General features: G+C 45.1%; 1 protein-coding gene across 33 annotated transcripts; it reads right to left on the reverse strand.

The window, feature by feature from the left end:
- Nucleotides 1-14,910: 14,910 nt before the first annotated feature.
- LOC124020214 lies at nt 14,911-18,922 on the reverse strand. Of its 33 annotated transcripts, none has more exons than XM_046335548.1 (9): nt 18,553-18,746; nt 18,337-18,495; nt 17,866-18,279; nt 17,008-17,133; nt 16,859-16,950; nt 16,448-16,709; nt 16,332-16,390; nt 15,740-15,865; nt 14,911-15,225 (listed from the first exon to the last, which is right to left on the reverse strand). In XM_046335548.1, exons 1-8 carry the CDS (start codon nt 18,737-18,739, stop codon nt 15,782-15,784), a joined length of 1,383 nt encoding a protein of 460 aa, XP_046191504.1. In that variant the 5' UTR covers nt 18,740-18,746; the 3' UTR covers nt 14,911-15,225; nt 15,740-15,781. The 33 variants fall into 33 exon arrangements, 31 of the variants coding, with proteins under 31 accessions (XP_046191504.1, XP_046191530.1, XP_046191511.1 ...); XM_046335574.1 differs by lacking the exons at nt 14,911-15,225; nt 18,553-18,746 and adding an exon at nt 18,844-18,897 and having other exon boundaries at nt 15,451-16,048; nt 16,309-16,400; nt 16,458-16,709; ... (1 more) ...; nt 18,347-18,392; nt 18,450-18,522; XM_046335555.1 differs by lacking the exon at nt 14,911-15,225 and adding an exon at nt 18,817-18,850 and having other exon boundaries at nt 15,451-16,048; nt 16,309-16,400; nt 16,458-16,709; nt 18,633-18,701.
- Between the last annotated feature and the right edge of the window lie 8 nt (nt 18,923-18,930).

An 18,930-nucleotide genomic window follows, 5' to 3' on the forward strand; every position in this document is an offset into this window, starting at 1 on the left:
TAAACCAATCAGACCCGAGGGATGGGGGGGGGAGTGTTAAACCAATCAGGCCCTAGGGATGGGGGGGGTGTTAAACCAATCAGACCCGAGGGATGGGGGGGGTGTTAAACCAATCAGACCCGAGGGATGGGGGTGTTAAACCAATCAGGCCCGAGGGATGGGGGGGGGGGGAGTGTTAAACCAATCAGACCCCGAGGACTAGAATTACCCAGGCCTGGGTTATAAGGAGTTGTAGGGTCATGGCTCTTTGCAAACTACTGATGTCACAACTGAACACCTTTCAGTCTGAGGAAATAATGAGTCAAGGTCCTGCCACCGTGAGATAGGACTGAGTGAGAGATAGGACTGAGTGAGAGATAGGACTGAGTAAGACATAGGACTGAGTGAGAGATAGGACTGAGTGAGAGATAGGACTGAGTAAGACATAGGACTGAGTGAGAGATAGGACTGAGTAAGAGATAGGACTGAGTGAGAGATAGGACTGAGTGAGAGATGGGACTGAGTGAGAGATAGGACTGAGTGAGAGATAGGACTGAGTGAGAGATAGGACTGAGTGAGAGATAGGACTGAGTGAGAGATAGGACTGAGTGAGAGATAGGACTGAGTGAGAGATAGGACTGAGTGAGAGATAGGACTGAGTGATAGATAGGACTGAGTAAGACATAGGACTGAGTGAGAGATAGGACTGAGTAAGAGATAGGACTGAGTGAGAGATAGGACTGAGTGAGAGATGGGACTGAGTGAGAGATAGGACTGAGTGAGAGATAGGACTGAGTAAGACCTGGAGGTTAAAAACCCCAATCTGCCATGACGTCGTGGCCTCGTAATGTCCATCCTGTGGTACAGTAACTACAGTACCCAATTGATTCACCAGAGCTTCATCTAGTCCTACTGTGAGTAGGATTCCTCCATTCCTTCTTGCTAACCGCTCATTAATTTTTCAGGAACCCGCGGCGCCGTGGATACGTTGTATGATATAAATCTCCTACCCGCCCCGTCTGTCTGTCCGACACCTCGCTGCAGTGCCGGTTCTAGGAGCGACGACTTTGAAGTTCTGCCTAATTAAGCTTCTGTACGGTTAACGAGGCGAACAATAAGGTGGGTTACCGGGCAGATCAGAGACAGATCATGACAGATAATGAACAATAACGTATCATTATTCTGAGGGTTAGATCTGAGGGGTAAGAGATGACAGGTAATGGAATAGAGAGACAAAGACATACAGTGTTAAAGAGAAACAGAGAGAGAGAGAGAGTAATAGAAAGAGAGAGTGATAGAGAGAGAGAGCGTGAGAGAGTGAGAGAGAGTGAGAGTGAGAGAGTGAGAGAGAGTGAGAGAGCGTGAGAGAGTGAGAGAGCGTGAGAGAGAGTGAGAGAGAGTGAGAGAGAGTGAGAGAGTGAGAGAGAGAGTGTGATAGAAAGAGAGTGATAGAGAGAGTGTGAGAGAGAGAGAGAGAGAGAGAGAGAGAGAGAGAGAGAGAGAGAGAGAGAGAGAGAGAGAGAGAGAGAGAGAGAGAGAGCGAGAGAGAGTAATAGAAAGAGAGAGTAATAGAAAGAGAGAGTGAGAGAGTGTGAGAGAGAGTGTAAGAGAGAAAGCGTGAGAGAGAGAGCGTTAGAGAGAGTGAGTGAGAGTGAGAGAGCGTGAGAGAGAGTGAGAGAGAGTGATAGAGAGAGTGAGAGAGAGAGAGAGTGATAGAGGGAGTGAGAGTGAGAGAGAGATAGTGTTAGAGTGTAAGCGAGAGTGTGAGTGATAGAGAGTGATAGAGGGAGTGTGAGAGATAGAGAGTGATAGAGGGAGTGTGAGAGATATAGACAGATAGATATTTTGGGATGAGTCCTTAATAAAAACATAGCCTGAAGTGCTAATTCCAAGGCGGTGCTGATGAGGATATTTAAGACGAACCAAGCGCTGGTTTTATCTGTGACGCAGATGGGATGTTTACGTGGGGAAACGCTGTCTATCCAGCTGTGACACACCGCCCAGATGAACATGGAACAACATGTACTTTGTATTTAGAAACATTAAAAAACAGCAATGTTTTCGTTTTCTCCTCTCATTTCATTTTATTTCATTAAAAAAACCAAACACAGCCTCTCAATAACGACTGTTTTCTTCTTGTTTCTTCCTGTCCAGACCAATGTAATCACGTAGGCTGGTCAAGACCGTTGACAAAGTGCTTGGCTTGTGAGACGTGCATAACCCCCCCTCCATGATGTAGACTGTATGTGTCCAATACCCATCATGCAACAAGAGACGAGAACCCCGGTGGATACCAGCCATCTGTATGGCTACGGGGGTTCTGTAGCTCAGTTGGTAGAGCATGGTGCTTGTAACGCCAGGGTAGTGGGTTCGATTCCCGGGACCACCCATACGTAGAATGTATGCACACATGACTGTAAGTCGCTTTGGATAAAAGCGTCTGCTAAATGGCATATATTACTATAACCTACTATAATGAATTCTGGTTCAACAGCAATACCTCGTAGTAATAATAATAATAATATATCCTGGCGATGTTCTGACGTCGTTTCATTTGACATGTATTTACTGTCGTTGGAAATAAAGAAGGAAAAACCCAGATTTCTTTCATTTGAATTCTAACTAAAGTTATTAGAGTGATTCACTGTCCTGGTTTTATGGTGAGAATGTCCATGGTGCGCAGTGCAATGCAGATTCTGAATGGATTGTGAATGAGATGATAAGACCCAGCTGCAGACAGTCGGAAAACAACTAATGTTTGTTTACGATAAACAGAACGGCAGGCAAACAACAGGTGACAGAGGTCAGGGTCAGGGCAGGCAGAGGTCAGTGACCTAGGGCAGAGTCCGTAAGTTACAGAACGGCAGACAGAGGTCAGGGTCAGGGCAGGCAGAGGTCAGTGACCTAGGGCAGAGTCCGTAAGTTACAGAACGGCAGACAGAGGTCAGGGTCAGGGCAGGCAGAGGTCAGTGACCTAGGGCAGAGTCCGTAAGTTACAGAACGGCAGACAGAGGTCAGGGTCAGGGCAGGCAGAGGTCAGTGACCTAGGGCAGAGTCCGTAAGTTACAGAACGGCAGACAGAGGTCAGGGTCAGGGCAGGCAGAGGTCAGTGACCTAGGGCAGAGTCCGTAAGTTACAGAACGGCAGACAGAGGTCAGGGTCAGGGCAGGCAGAGGTCAGTGATCCAGGGCAGAGCCCGTAAATTACAGAACAGCAGACAGGCTCAGGGTCAGGGCGGGCAGAATGGAGGGAGAACTAGGAGTACGGGAGTACGGCAAAAACGCGCTGGTCGGCTTCACGAGACAAGACAAACTGGCAAACAGACAAACAGAGAACACGGGTATAAATACACCGGGGATAATGGGGAAGATGGGCGACACCTGGAGGGTGGAAGGTGGAGACAATCACAAAGACAGGTGAAACACATCACGGTGTGACAGAGATCTGTAAGATGCTTCCAATACGTCTATAAACATTATATTAAGGTGAGTGGACATTCTCTTTCTCTTTATATGGGATCTTTGTCCTTTACATTGGATCTTTGTCCTTTACATTGGATCTTTGTCCTTTACATTGGATCTTTGTCCTTTACATTGGATCTTTGTCCTTTACATTGGATCTTTGTCCTTTATATTGGATCTTTGTCCTTTATATTGGATCTTTGTCCTTTACATTGGATCTTTGTCCTTTACACTGGATCTTTGTCCTTTACACTGGATCTTTGTCCTTTACACTGGATCTTTGTCCTTTACATTGGATCTTTGTCCTTTACATTGGATCTTTGTCCTTTACATTGGATCTTTGTCCTTTACATTGGATCTTTGTCCTTTACATTGGATCTTTGTCCTTTACATTGGATCTTTGTCCTTTACACTGGATCTTTGTCCTTTACACTGGATCTTTGTCCTTTACATTGGATCTTTGTCCTTTACATTGGATCTTTGTCCTTTATACTGGATCTTTGTCCTTTATACTGGATCTTTGTCCTTTACATTGGATCTTTGTCCTTTACATTGGATCTTTGTCCTTTATATTGGATCTTTGTCCTTTATATTGGATCTTTGTCCTTTATATTGGATCTTTGTCCTTTACATTGGATCTTTGTCCTTTACATTGGATCTTTGTCCTTTACATTGGATCTTTGTCCTTTACATTGGATCTTTGTCCTTTACATTGGATCTTTGTCCTTTACATTGGATCTTTGTCCTTTACATTGGATCTTTGTCCTTTACATTGGATCTTTGTCCTTTACACTGGATCTTTGTCCTTTACACTGGATCTTTGTCCTTTACATTGGATCTTTGTCCTTTACATTGGATCTTTGTCCTTTACATTGGATCTTTGTCCTTTACATTGGATCTTTGTCCTTTACACTGGATCTTTGTCCTTTATACTGGATCTTTGTCTTTTACACTGGATATTTGTCCTTTATACTGGATCTTTGTCCTTTACATTGGATCTTTGTCCTTTATACTGGATCTTTGTCCTTTACATTGGATCTTTGTCCTTTACACTGGATCTTTGTCCTTTACACTGGATCTTTGTCCTTTATACTGGATCTTTGTCCTTTATACTGGATCTTTGTCCTTTACACTGGATCTTTGTCCTTTACATTGGATCTTTGTCCTTTATACTGGATCTTTGTCCTTTATACTGGATCTTTGTCCTTTACACTGGATCTTTGTCCTTTATACTGGATCTTTGTCCTTTATACTGGATCTTTGTCCGGCGACTGTGAAAACCTCAGATGTGCGTAAAACCCTCCATAGTCTGTTGTAATATTATACGCCAACGGGAAGCAATTACCTGTAAGTGTATTCAGACTGTTTACAACAAGATGTTGTTGTTTTGAATTTAATTACAATTATTTACTCTCTTTTTTTTTTGGTGAATTTAATCTAGCTGATTGACAACGTTTGGCATGTCCATGTTCAGCCATAATGTAATTTACAACAATATGTTTATACTGAATGATATGTTTATATTTCATCACATTCAGCCATAATGTAATTTACAACAATATGTTTATAATGAATGATATGTTTATATTTCATCACATTCAGCCATAATGTAATTTACAACAATATGTTTATAATGAATGATATGTTTATATTTCATCACATTCAGCCATAATGTAATTTACAACAATATGTTTATAATGAATGATATGTTTATATTTCATCACATTCAGCCATAATGTAATTTACAACAATATGTTTATAATGAATGATATGTTTATATTTCATCACATTCAGCCATAATGTAATTTACAACAATATGTTTATAATGAATGATATGTTTATATTTCATCACATTCAGCCATAATGTAATTTACAACAATATGTTTATAATGAATGATATGTTTATATTTCATCACATTCAGCCATAATGTAATTTACAACAATATGTTTATAATGAATGATATGTTTATATTTCATCACATTCAGCCATAATGTAATTTACAACAATATGTTTATAATGAATGATATGTTTATATTTCATCACATTCAGCCATAATGTAATTTACAACAATATGTTTATAATGAATGATATGTTTATATTTCATCACATTCAGCCATAATGTAATTTACAACAATATGTTTATAATGAATGATATGTTTATATTTCATCACATTCAGCCATAATGTAATTTACAACAATATGTTTATACTGAATGATATGTTTATATTTCATCACATTCAGCCATAATGTAATTTACAACAATATGTTTATAATGAATGATATGTTTATATTTCATCACATTCAGCCATAATGTAATTTACAACAATATGTTTATAATGAATGATATGTTTATATTTCATCACATTCAGCCATAATGTAATTTACAACAATATGTTTATAATGAATGATATGTTTATATTTCATCACATTCAGCCATAATGTAATTTACAACAATATGTTTATAATGAATGATATGTTTATATTTCATCACATTCAGCCATAATGTAAAAGCCCAGAAATACAGAACCACATATTTAGCCATGGGAGCGCGTTCTGATTGGCCAGTCGGGGCCAATCCTCGACAACACCCACAACTTGTTGTGTTGTTAAAACTCCGCCCTTTTGCGCCGATGCCAGCGACAGTGATAATTGTGCTTGTGAAAATAGCAGATGTATTTCTAATGCACACAGGAACCTATAGCTACCGCCCACTGAGTTGGCTTTGTTACAGTAGAGGACAGACTGTACATACATACTGACAAGAACAAAGGAACCGAGATGGACAAAGGGACTGGCCTTCCTCTATTGCAGAATAACAGAGTTATAACACAGGATTTAATACAACGGTCATTTTGGAACCTCCTCCCCTCTCCTCTCATCCCTTATCCTCCTCTCTCCTCCCCCACTCCTCTCCTCTCATCCCTTATCCTCCTCTCTCCTCCCCCCTCCTCTCCTCCTCTCTCCTCCCCCACTCCTCTCCTCTCATCCCTTATCCTCCTCTCTCCCCCCACTCCTCTCCTCTCATCCCTTATCCTCCTCTCTCCTCCCCCACTCCTCTCCTCTCATCCCTTATCCTCCTCTCTCCTCCCCCACTCCTCTCCTCTCATCCCTTATCCTCCTCTCTCCTCCCCCACTCCTCTCCTCTCATCCCTTATCCTCCTCTCTCCTCCCCCACTCCTCTCCTCTCATCCCTTATCCTCCTCTCTCCTCCACCACTCCTCTCCTCTCATCCCTTATCCTCCTCTCCTCCTCCCCTCCCCCACTCCTCTCCTCTCATCCCTTATCCTCCTCTCTCATCCCTTATCCGCCTCTCCTCTCATCCCTTATCCTCCTCTCTCCTCCCCCACTCCTCTCCTCTCATCCCTTATCCTCCTCTCCTCTCATCCCTTATCCTCCTCTCTCCTCCCCCACCCCTCTCCTCTCCTCCCTTATCATCCTCTCTCCTCCCCCACTCCTCTCCTCTCTTATCCCTCCTCTCATCCCTTATCCTCCTCTCTCCTCCACCACTCCTCTCCTCTCATCCCTTATCCTCCTCTCCTCCTCTCTCCTCCCCCCCTCCTCTCCTCTCATCCCTTATCCTCCTCTCTCATCCCTTATCCGCCTCTCCTCTCATCCCTTATCCTCCTCTCTCTCCCCCACTCCTCTCCTCTCATCCCTTATCCTTCTCTCCTCTCATCCCTTATCCTCCTCTCTCCTCCCCCACTCCTCTCCTCTCATCCCTTATCCTCCTCTCTCCTCCCCCACTCCTCTCCTCTCATCCCTTATCCTCCTCTCCTTCTCTCTCCTCCCCCTCCTCTCCTCTCTCCTCCCCCACTCCTCTCCTCTCATCCCTTATCCTCCTCTCCTCCCCCCTTATCCTCTTCTCTCCTCCCCCCACTCCTCTCCTCTCATCCCTTATCCTCCTCTCCTCTCATCCCTTATCCTCCTCTCTCATCCCTTATCCTCCTCTCCTCTCATCCCTTCTCCTCCCCCACTCCTCTTCCTCTCATCCCTTATCCTCCTCTCCTCCCCCACTCCTCTCATCCCTTATCCTCCTCTCCTCTCATCCCTTATCCTCCTCTCCTCTCATCCCTTCTCCTCCCCCACTCCTCTTCCTCTCATCCCTCCTCCTCCTACTCTCCTCTCATCCCTTCTTCTCTTCCTGTCCCCTCTCCTCCTACTATCCTCTCATCCCTTCTCCTCCTCCTATCCACTCTCCTCCTACTCTCCTCTCATCCCTTCTCCTCCTCCTCTCTCCTCCCCCACTCCTCTTCCTCTCATCCCTTCTCCTCCTCCTCTCTCCTTCCCCACTCCTCTTCCTCTCATCCCTTCTCCTCCTCCTCTCTCCTTCCCCACTCCTCTTCCTCTCATCCCTTCTCCTCCTGTCCCCTCTCCTCCTACTCTCCTCTCATCCCTTCTCCTCCTCCTCTCTCCTCCCCACTCCTCTTCCTCTCATCCCTTCTCCTCCCTCCTCTCTCCTTCCCCACTCCTCTTCCTCTCATCCCTTCTCCTCCTCCTCTCTCCTTCCCCACTCCTCTTCCTCTCATCCCTTCTCCTCCTCCTCTCTCCTTCCCCACTCCTCTTCCTCTCATCCCTTCTCCTCCTGTCCCCTCTCCTCCTACTATCCTCTCATCCCTTCTTCTCCTCCTGTCCCCTCTCCTCCTACTATCCTCTCATCCCTTCTTCTCCTCCTACTATCCTCTCATCCCTTCTCCTCCTCCCATCCCTTCTCCTCCTCCTCTCTCCTTCCCCACTCCTCTTCCTCTCATCCCTTCTCCTCCTGTCCCCTCTCTCCTACTCTCCTCTCATCCCTTCTCCTCCTCCTGTCCCCTCTCCTCCTACTCTCCTCTCCTCCTACTCTCCTCCTCCTGTCCCCTCTCCTCCTACTCTCCTCTCATCCCTTCTCCTCCTCCTGTCCCCTCTCCTCCTACTCTCCCCTCTTCTCTTCTCCTCCCCCACTCCCGTCTCCCCCCTACTCCCCTCCTCCTCCCCCTCCTCTCCCTCTCTCCACCTCCTCTCCCCTCTCCTCCCCCCTCTCCTCCTTCTCTCACCCCTCCTCCTCCCCCTCTCCTCCTTCTCTCCCTCTCTCCTCCTTCTCTCACCCCTCCTCCTCCCCCTCTCCTCCTTCTCTCCCTCTCTCCTCCTCCTCCCCTCCCCTGCTGTGAAATGCTTGTCTTGACTGAGGGATGAGGACCCTGGAAGAGCAAAGGGCTCTAAACAGATGAGCTTCTATAAAACCCTTATACTTATACAGAGAACAAATGGAAAACGCCACGCACCACAGTGTGTGTGTGTCTGCAGCCTTCATGGTAAACTCACCCCACTGTTTACAGTACCAGCCGTGGGTGTGTGTAGGTGTGTGTAGTCACCCCACTGTTTACAGTACTAGCCGTGGGTGTGTGTAGTCACCCCACTGTTTACAGTACCAGCCGTGGGTGTGTGTAGTCACCCCACTGTTTACAGTACCAGCCGTAGGTGTGTGTAGTCACCTCACTGTTTACAGTACTAGCCGTGGGTGTGTGTAGGTGTGTGTAGTCACCCCACTGTTTACAGTACCAACCGTGGGTGTGTGTAGTCACCCCACTGTTTACAGTACTAGCAGTGGGTGTGTGTAGGTGTGTGTAGTCACCCCACTGTTTACAGTACTAGCCGTGGGTGTGTGTAGGTGTGTGTAGTCACCCCACTGTTTACAGTACCAGCCGTGGGTGTGTGTAGTCACCCCACTGTTTACAGTACTAGCCGTGGTTGTGTGTAGTCACCCCACTGTTTACAGTACCAGCCGTGGTTGTGTGTAGTCAACCCACTGTTTACAGTACCAGTTGTGGGTGTGTGTGGGTGTGTGTAGGTGTGTGTAGGTGTGTGTAGTCTTCCCACTGTTTACAGTACCAGCCGTGGGTGTGTGTAGGTGTGTGTAGTCACCCCACTGTTTACAGTACCAGCCGTGGGTGTGTGTAGGTGTGTGTAGGTGTGTGTAGTCACCCCACTGTTTACAGTACCAGCCGTGGGTGTCAGTGGTTGTGGAGGTGTGTGTAGTCACCCCACTGTTTACGGTACCAGCCGTGGGTGTCAGTGGTTGTGGAGGTGTGTGTAGTCACCCCACTGTTTACGGTACCAGCCGTGGGTGTCAGTGGTTGTGGAGGTGTGTGTAGTCACCCCACTGTTTACGGTACCAGCCGTGGGTGTCAGTGGTTGTGGAGGTGTGTGTAGTCACCCCACTGTTTACGGTACCAGCCGTGGGTGTCAGTGGTTGTGGAGGTGTGTGTAGTCACCCCACTGTTTACGGTACCAGCCGTGGGTGTCAGTGGTTGTGGAGGTGTGTGTAGTCACCCCACTGTTTACGGTACACTGTTTACGGTACCAGCCGTGGGTGTCAGTGGTTGTGGAGGTGTGTGTAGTCACCCCACTGTTTACAGTACCAGCCGTGGGTGTCAGTGGTTGTGGAGGTGTGTGTAGTCACCCCACTGTTTACGGTACCAGCCGTGGGTGTCAGTGGTTGTGGAGGTGTGTGTAGTCACCCCACTGTTTACAGTACCAGCCGTGGGTGTCAGTGGTTGTGGAGGTGGTTAACGTCAGTCACCCCACTGTTTACGGTACCAGCCGTGGTGTCAGTGGTTGTGGAGGTGGTTAACGTCAGTCACCCCACTGTTTACAGTACCAGCCGTGGGTGTCAGTGGTTGTGGAGGTGGTTAACGTCAGTCACCCCACTGTTTACGGTACCAGCCGTGGGTGTCAGTGGTTGTGGAGGTGGTTAACGTCAGTCACCTCACTGTTTACGGTACCAGCCGTGGGTGTCAGTGGTTGTGGAGGTGGTTAACGTCAGTCACCCCACTGTTTACGGTACCAGCCGTGGGTGTCAGTGGTTGTGGAGGTGGTTAACGTCAGTCACCTCACTGTTTACGGTACCAGCCGTGGGTGTCAGTGGTTGTGGAGGTGGTTAACGTCAGTCACCCCACTGTTTACGGTACCAGCCGTGGGTGTCAGTGGTTGTGGAGGTGGTTAACGTCCGTCACCTTCGTATTAACATCGCTGGTCACTGATTGTTCTAAACTGGTCATTTCAAAGGTTTCCTGTTGATGTGGAAATCACATTAGAGGTCATCTTCAAAATACTATTTGTGTATTTCTACATCAAACAACAGCAACTTCAGTTGGTCTGTCAATAAAGTGTTGATTCTTTCATCTTGAATAATAAACACGGTCATTTCCTCTAACCGCATCACTAAAAAGTGTCTAATGTACGTTTATGGATTTGTTCTACCGGGTGGTAATCATGAGGACCTGTAACAGAGACAGGAGACAGGACCTGTAACAGAGACAGGAGACAGGACCTGTAACAGAGACAGGAGACAGGACCTGTAACGGAGACAGGAGACAGGACCTGTAACAGAGACAGGAGACAGGACCTGTAACAGAGACAGGAGACAGGACCTGTAACAGAGACAGGAGACAGGACCTGTAACAGAGACAGGAGACAGGACCTGTAACAGAGACAGGAGACAGGACCTGTAACAGAGACAGGAGACAGGACCTGTAACAGAGACAGGAGACAGGACCTGTAACAGAGACAGGAGACAGGACCTGTAACAGAGACAGGAGACAGGACCTGTAACAGAGACAGGACCTGTAACAGAGACAGGAGACAGGACCTGTAACAGAGACAGGACCTGTAACAGAGACAGGAGACAGGACCTGTAACAGAGACAGGACCTGTAACAGAGACAGGAGACAGGACCTGTAACAGAGACAGGACCTGTAACAGAGACCTGTAACAGAGACAGGAGACAGGACCTGTAACAGAGACAGGACCTGTAACAGAGACAGGAGACAGGACCTGTAACAGAGACAGGACCTGTAACAGAGACAGGAGACAGGACCTGTAACAGAGACAGGACCTGTAACAGAGACAGGAGACAGGACCTGTAACAGAGACAGGACCTGTAACAGAGACAGGAGACAGGACCTGTAACAGAGACAGGAGACAGGACCTGTAACAGAGACAGGAGACAGGACCTGTAACAGAGACAGGAGACAGGACCTGTAACAGAGACAGGAGACAGGACCTGTAACAGAGACAGGAGACAGGACCTGTAACAGAGACAGGAGACAGGACCTGTAACAGAGACAGGAGACAGGACCTGTAACAGAGACAGGCTGAGATGAGAAGATGTTAAGAGGAGGAGAGGAGGAGATGCTGAGAGGAGGAGATGCTGAGAGGAGGAGAGGCTGAGAGGAGGAGAGGCTGAGAGGAGGAGGCTGAGAGGAGGAGAGGCTGAGAGGAGGAGATGCTGAGAGGAGGAGATGCTGAGAGGAGGAGATGCTGAGAGGAGGAGATGCTGAGAGGAGGAGAGGCTGAGAGGAGGAGATGCTGAGAGGAGGAGAGGCTGAGAGGAGGAGAGGCTGAGAGGAGATGCTAAGAGGAGAGGTTGAGAGGAGGAGGAGAGGCTGAGAGGAGGAGCTGAGAGGAGGAGGTGCTGAGAGGAGGAGATGCTGAGAGGAGGAGATGCTGAGAGGAGGAGAGGCTGAGATGCTGAGAGGAGAGGCTGAGAGGAGGAGATGCTGAGAGGAGAGGCTGAAAGGAGGAGATGCTGAGAGGAGGAGATGCTGAGAGGAGGAGATGCTGAGAGGAGGAGAGAGGCTGAGAGGAGGCGATTCTGAGAGGAGATGCTGAGAGGAGGAGGTGCTAAGAGGAGGAGAGGCTGAGAGGAGGAGAGGCTGAGAGGAGGGGCTGAGAGAGACCCTATAATGAGCTGCACCTGGTCTATAAATGACTAGTAATGAACACAACCTCGGTTGACTTTTAAAAGGGCTCCCTCTAGTGGGATGAATGAGTCCTGCAGATGTGTGGAACGTTTACCAGCCTGGAATCCACTTTCACCGCACGTTCCTTGCACTACTGAAACTAAACAAAAGACCAATGGAGTGTGGTTTAAGGTTTCAGTGTGGATTCCAGGCTAAAATATTACTTCACCAGGCACTAAAGATATTTTACAGGAGATTCAGAAGTTGAATATCTAAGAAGAAAGGATAGAATGTATGCACACATGACTGTAAGTCGCTTTGGATAAAAGCGTCTGCTAAATGGCATATATTATTATTATTATTATTATTCACCAAACACAGAGAACCGTTAGTTAAAAAGACAAGGCTTTTTTTTAAATGTAGAAATCAATTGTACGTCTGTGAATAAAATCCAAACTAAATCCCACTAGTCTAATCATACAGGTAGTTCTATGCTCAGACTAGCTGGCTCAGTTCTCTACGTCTCAACCAACCCAGTCTCCTGTTAACGACTAGAGGCCTCTGGGAATTCATTCCATATTTCTCATAAATCTATATTTTATAGATTTAAAAAGTTGGCAGTAAAAAAAACAGTTATCTAACAAACTATTACATTCAGATGTTGGCATGTAATCAGGGAAGAGTCGCTAATGGAACCCTATTCCTTATATAGGGTACTACTTTTGACCAGAGCCCTATAAATCCACTCCTTTTGACCAGAGCCCTATAAATCCACTCCTTTTGACCAGAGCCCTATAAATCCACTCCTTTTGACCAGAGCCCTATAAATCCACTCCTTTTGACCAGAGCCCTATAAATCCACTCCTGTTGACCAGAGCCCTATAAATCCACTCCTTTTGACCAGAGCCCTATAAATCCACTCCTTTTGACCAGAGCCCTATAAATCCACTCCTTTTGACCAGAGCCCTATGGGAGCCCTATAAATCCACTCCTGTTGACCAGAGCCCTATAAATCCACTCCTTTTGACCAGAGCCCTATAAATCCACTCCTGTTGACCAGAGCCCTATAAATCCACTCCTTTTGACCAGAGCCCTATAAATCCACTCCTTTTGACCAGAGCCCTATAAATCCACTCCTGTTGACCAGAGCCCTATGGGAGCCCTATAAATCCACTCCTTTTGACCAGAGCCCTATAAATCCACTCCTTTTGACCAGAGCCCTATGGGAGCCCTATAAATCCACTCCTGTTGACCAGAGCCCTATAAATCCACTCCTTTTGACCAGAGCCCTATAAATCCACTCCTTTTGACCAGAGCTCTATGGGGGCCCTATAAATCCACTCCTTTTGACCAGAGCCCTATGGGAGCCCTATAAATCCACTCCTTTTGACCAGAGCCCTATAAATCCACTCCTTTGACCAGAGCCCTATGGGAGCCCTATAAATCCACTCCTTTTGACCAGAGCCCTATAAATCCACTCCTTTTGACCAGAGCTCTATGGGGGCCCTATAAATCCACTCCTTTTGACCAGAGCCCTATAAATCCACTCCTTTTGACCAGAGCTCTATGGGGGCCCTATAAATCCACTCCTTTTGACCAGAGCCCTATAAATCCACTCCTTTTGACCAGAGCCCTATGGGACCAGAGCCCTATAAATCCACTCCTTTTGACCAGAGCTCTATGGGACCAGAGCCCTATAAATCCACTCCTTTTGACCAGAGCTCTATGGGACCAGAGCCCTATAAATCCACTCCTTTTGACCAGAGCCCTATGGGACCAGAGCCCTATAAATCCACTCCTTTTGACCAGAGCTCTATGGGGGCCCTATAAATCCACTCCTTTTGACCAGAGCCCTATAAATCCACTCCTTTTGACCAGAGCCCTATGGGACCAGAGCCCTATAAATCCACTCCTTTTGACCAGAGCTCTATGGGGGCCCTATAAATCCACTCCTTTTGACCAGAGCTCTATGGGGGCCCTATAAATCCACTCCTTTTGACCAGAGCTCTATGGGGCCCTATAAATCCACTCATTTTGACCAGAGCTCTATGGGGGCCCTATAAATCCACTCCTTTTGACCAGAGCTCTATGGGGGCCCTATAAATCCACTCCTTTTGACCAGAGCTCTATGGGGCCCTATAAATCCACTCCTTTTGACCAGAGCTCTATGGGGCCCTATAAATCCACTCCTTTTGACCAGAGCTCTATGGGGGCCCTATAAATCCACTCCTTTTGACCAGAGCTCTATGGGGCCCTATAAATCCACTCCTTTTGACCAGAGCTCTATGGGGGCCCTATAAATCCACTCCTTTTGACCAGAGCCCTATGGGGGCCCTATAAATCCACTCCCTTTTGACCAGAGCTCTATGGGGCCCTATAAATCCACTCCTTTTGACCAGAGCCCTATAAATCCACTCCTTTTGACCAGAGCCCTATGGGGGCCCTATAAATCCACTCCTTTTGACCAGAGCTCTATGGGGGCCCTATAAATCCACTCCTTTTGACCAGAGCTCTATGGGGGCCCTATAAATCCACTCCTTTTGACCAGAGCTCTATGGGGGCCCTATAAATCCACTCCTTTTGACCAGAGCTCTATGGGGGCCCTATAAATCCACTCCTTTTGACCAGAGCTCTATGGGGGCCCAGGTTATTGGGTCAATTCTGAACTCAAGATCAGTTGATTCATAAAATGAATAGAATGATCCAACTAAAGGTATTGGAAAAATACACACATAGACATTAATGAACCAAATTAAACTCTTGAAATTCACATTTTATTTTCTGAACTGACTGGCCTCAACATCCTGTTGCTGCTAATAGAGAATGAGACTCAACAGAGGCTTGATTCTGGGACATACTGTCAATACTCCCAGTACTGTTGTACTGTCAGTAGCATTCTGAAATGTACTGCAGTAACATTCTGAAATGTACTGCAGTAACATTCTAAAATGTACTGCAGTAACATTCTGAAATGTACTGCAGTAACATTCTAAAATGTACTGCAGTAACATTCTGATATGTACTGTCAGTAACATTCTGATATGTACTGTCAGTAACATTCTGATATGTACTGCAGTAACATTCTGAAATGTACTGCAGTAACATTCTGAAATGTACTGCAGTAACATTCTGATATGTACTGCAGTAACATTCTGATATGTACTGCAGTAACATTCTGATATGTACTGCAGTAACATTCTGATATGTACTGCAGTAACATTCTGATATGTACTGCAGTAACATTCTGATATGTACTGCAGTAACATTCTGATATGTACTGCAGTAACATTCTGAAATGTACTGCAGTAACATTCTGAAATGTACTGCAGTAACATTCTGAAATGTACTGCAGTAACATTCTGAAATGTACTGCAGTAACATTCTGATATGTACTGCAGTAACATTCTGATATGTACTGCATTAACAGCATGTTATAATCCTATCAGAGACAGAAGGAACATTCTGATACGTACTGCAGTAACATTCTGATACATTACATTACATTTACATTACATTTAAGTCATTTAGCAGACGCTCTTATCCAGAGCGACTTACAACGTACTGCAGTAACATTCTGAAATGTACTGCAGTAACATTCTGATATGTACTGCATTAACAGCATGTTATAATCCTATCAGAGACAGAAGGAACATTCTGATATGTACTGCAGTAACATTCTGATATGTACTGCAGTAGCATTCTGATATGTACTGCATAAACAGCATGTTATAATCCTATCAGAGACAGAAGGAACATTCTGATACGTACTGCAGTAACATTCTGATACGTACTGCAGTAACATTCTGATATGTACTGCATTAACAGCATGTTATAATCCTATCAGAGACAGAAGGAACATTCTGATATGTACTGCAGTAACATTCTGATATGTACTGCAGTAACATTCTGATATGTACTGCAGTAGCATTCTGATATGTACTGCAGTAGCATTCTGATATGTACTGCATAAACAGCATGTTATAATCCTATTAGAGACAGAAGGAACATTCTGATATGTACTGAACATTCTGATATGTACTGCAGTAACATTCGGATATGTACTGCAGTAGCATTATGATATGTACTGCAGTAACATTCTGATATGTACTGCAGTAACATTCTGATATGTACTGCAGTAGCATTCTGATATGTACTGCAGTAGCATTCTGATATGTACTGCAGTAGCATTCTGATATGTACTGCAGTAACATTCTGATATGTACTGCAGTAACATTCTGATATGTACTGCATTAACAGCATGTTATAATCCTATCAGACACAGAAGGAACATTCTGATATGTACTGCAGTAACATTCTGATATGTACTGCAGTAACATTCTGATATGTACTGCAGTAACAGCATGTTATAATCCTATCAGAGACAGAAGGAACATTCTGATATGTACTGCAGTAACATTCTGAAATGTACTGCAGTAACATTCTGATATGTACTGCAGTAACATTCTGATATGTACTGCAGTAACAGCATGTTATAATCCTATCAGAGACAGAAGGAACATTCTGATATGTACTGCAGTAACATTCTGATATGTACTGCATAAACAGCATGTTATAATCCTATCAGAGACAGAAGGAACATTCTGATATGTACTGCAGTAACATTCTGATATGTACTGCAGTAGCATTCTGATATGTACTGCAGTAGCATTCTGATATGTACTGCAGTAACATTCTGATATGTACTGCAGTAACATTCTGATATGTACTGCAGTAACATTCTGATATGTACTGCAGTAACATTCTGATATGTACTGCAGTAACATTCTGATATGTACTGCAGTAACAGCAGGTTATAATCCTATCAGAGACAGAAGGAACATTCTGATATGTACTGCAGTAACATTCTGATATGTACTGCAGTAACAGCATGTTATAATCCTATCAGAGACAGAAGGAACATTCTGATATGTACTGCAGTAACATTCTGATATGTACTGCAGTAACATTCTGATATGTACTGCAGTAACATTCTGATATGATGACTCCTTGCTGTCCCCAGTCCACCTGGCCATGCTGCTGCTCCAGTTTCAACTGGCCTGGGCCCTAGGACCATGTCCCAGGACTACCTGACATGAGGACTCCTTGCTGTCCCCAGTCCACCTGGCCATGCTCCTGCTCCAGTTTCAACTGTTCTGCCTTACTATTATTCAACCATGCTGGTCATTTATGAACATTTGAACATCTTGGCCACGTTCTGTTATAATCTCCACCCGGCACAGCCAGAAGAGGACTGGCCACCCCACATATGCTCTCTCTAATTCTCTCTTTCTTTCTCTCTCTCGGAGGACCTGAGCCCTAGGACCGTGCCCCAGGACTACCTGACATGATGGCTCCTTGCTGTCCCCAGTCCACCTGACTGTGCTGCTGCTCCAGTTTCAACTGTTCTGCCTTATTATTATTTGACCATGCTGGTCATTTATGAACATTTGAACATCTTGGTCATGTTCTGTTATAATCTCTACCCGGCACAGCCAGAAGAGGACTGGCCACCCCACATAGCCCGGTTCCTCTCTAGGTTTCTTCCTAGGTTTTGGCCTTTCTAGGGAGTTTTTCCTAGCCACCGTGCTTTTACACCTGCATTGTTTGCTGTTTGGGGTTTTAGGCTGGGTTTCTGTACAGCACTTTGAGATATCAGCTGATGTACGAAGGGCTATATAAATAAATTTGATTTGATTTGATTTGATATGTACTGCAGTAACATTCTGATATGTACTGCAGTAACAGCATGTTATAATCCTATCAGAGACAGAAGGAACATTCTGATATGTACTGCAGTAACATTCTGATATGTACTGCAGTAACATTCTGATATGTACTGCAGTAACATTCTGATATGTACTGCAGTAACAGCATGTTATAATCCTATCAGAGACAGAAGGAACATTCTGATATGTACTGCAGTAACATTCTGATATGTACTGCAGTAACATTCTGATATGTACTGCAGTAACATTCTGATATGTACTGCAGTAACAGCATGTTATAATCCTATCAGAGACAGAAGGAACATTCTGATATGTACTGCAGTAACATTCTGATATGTACTGCAGTAACATTCTGATATGTACTGCAGTAACATTCTGATATGTACTGCAGTAACATTCTGATATGTACTGCATAAACAGCATGTTATAATCCTATCAGAGACAGAAGGAACATTCTGATATGTACTGCAGTAACATTCTGATATGTACTGCAGTAACATTCTGATATGTACTGCAGTAACAGCATGTTATAATCCTATCAGAGACAGAAGGAACATTCTGATATGTACTGCAGTAACATTCTGATATGTACTGCAGTAACATTCTGATATGTACTGCAGTAACAGCAGGTTATAATCCTATCAGAGACAGAAGGAACATTCTGATATGTACTGCAGTAACATTCTGAAATGTACTGCAGTAACAGCATGTTATAATCCTATCAGAGACAGAAGGAACATTCTGATATGTACTGCAGTAACATTCTGATATGTACTGCAGTAACATTCTGATATGTACTGCAGTAACATTCTGATATGTACTGCAGTAACATTCTGATATGTACTGCAGTAACATTCTGATATGTACTGCAGTAACATTCTGATATGTACTGCAGTAACATTCTGATATGTACTGCAGTAACATTCTGATATGTACTGCAGTAACAGTAGGTTATAATCCTATCAGAGACAGAAGGAACAACTTTGATAAGCGTATATGTATCCTCAAGCACATTCAATGGAGACCCTCAAAGACAAGGCCCTTGT

Source organism: Oncorhynchus gorbuscha, unplaced genomic scaffold, assembly GCF_021184085.1.
Source record: "Oncorhynchus gorbuscha isolate QuinsamMale2020 ecotype Even-year unplaced genomic scaffold, OgorEven_v1.0 Un_scaffold_770, whole genome shotgun sequence".
In the NCBI taxonomy this organism is placed as follows: domain Eukaryota; kingdom Metazoa; phylum Chordata; class Actinopteri; order Salmoniformes; family Salmonidae; genus Oncorhynchus; species Oncorhynchus gorbuscha.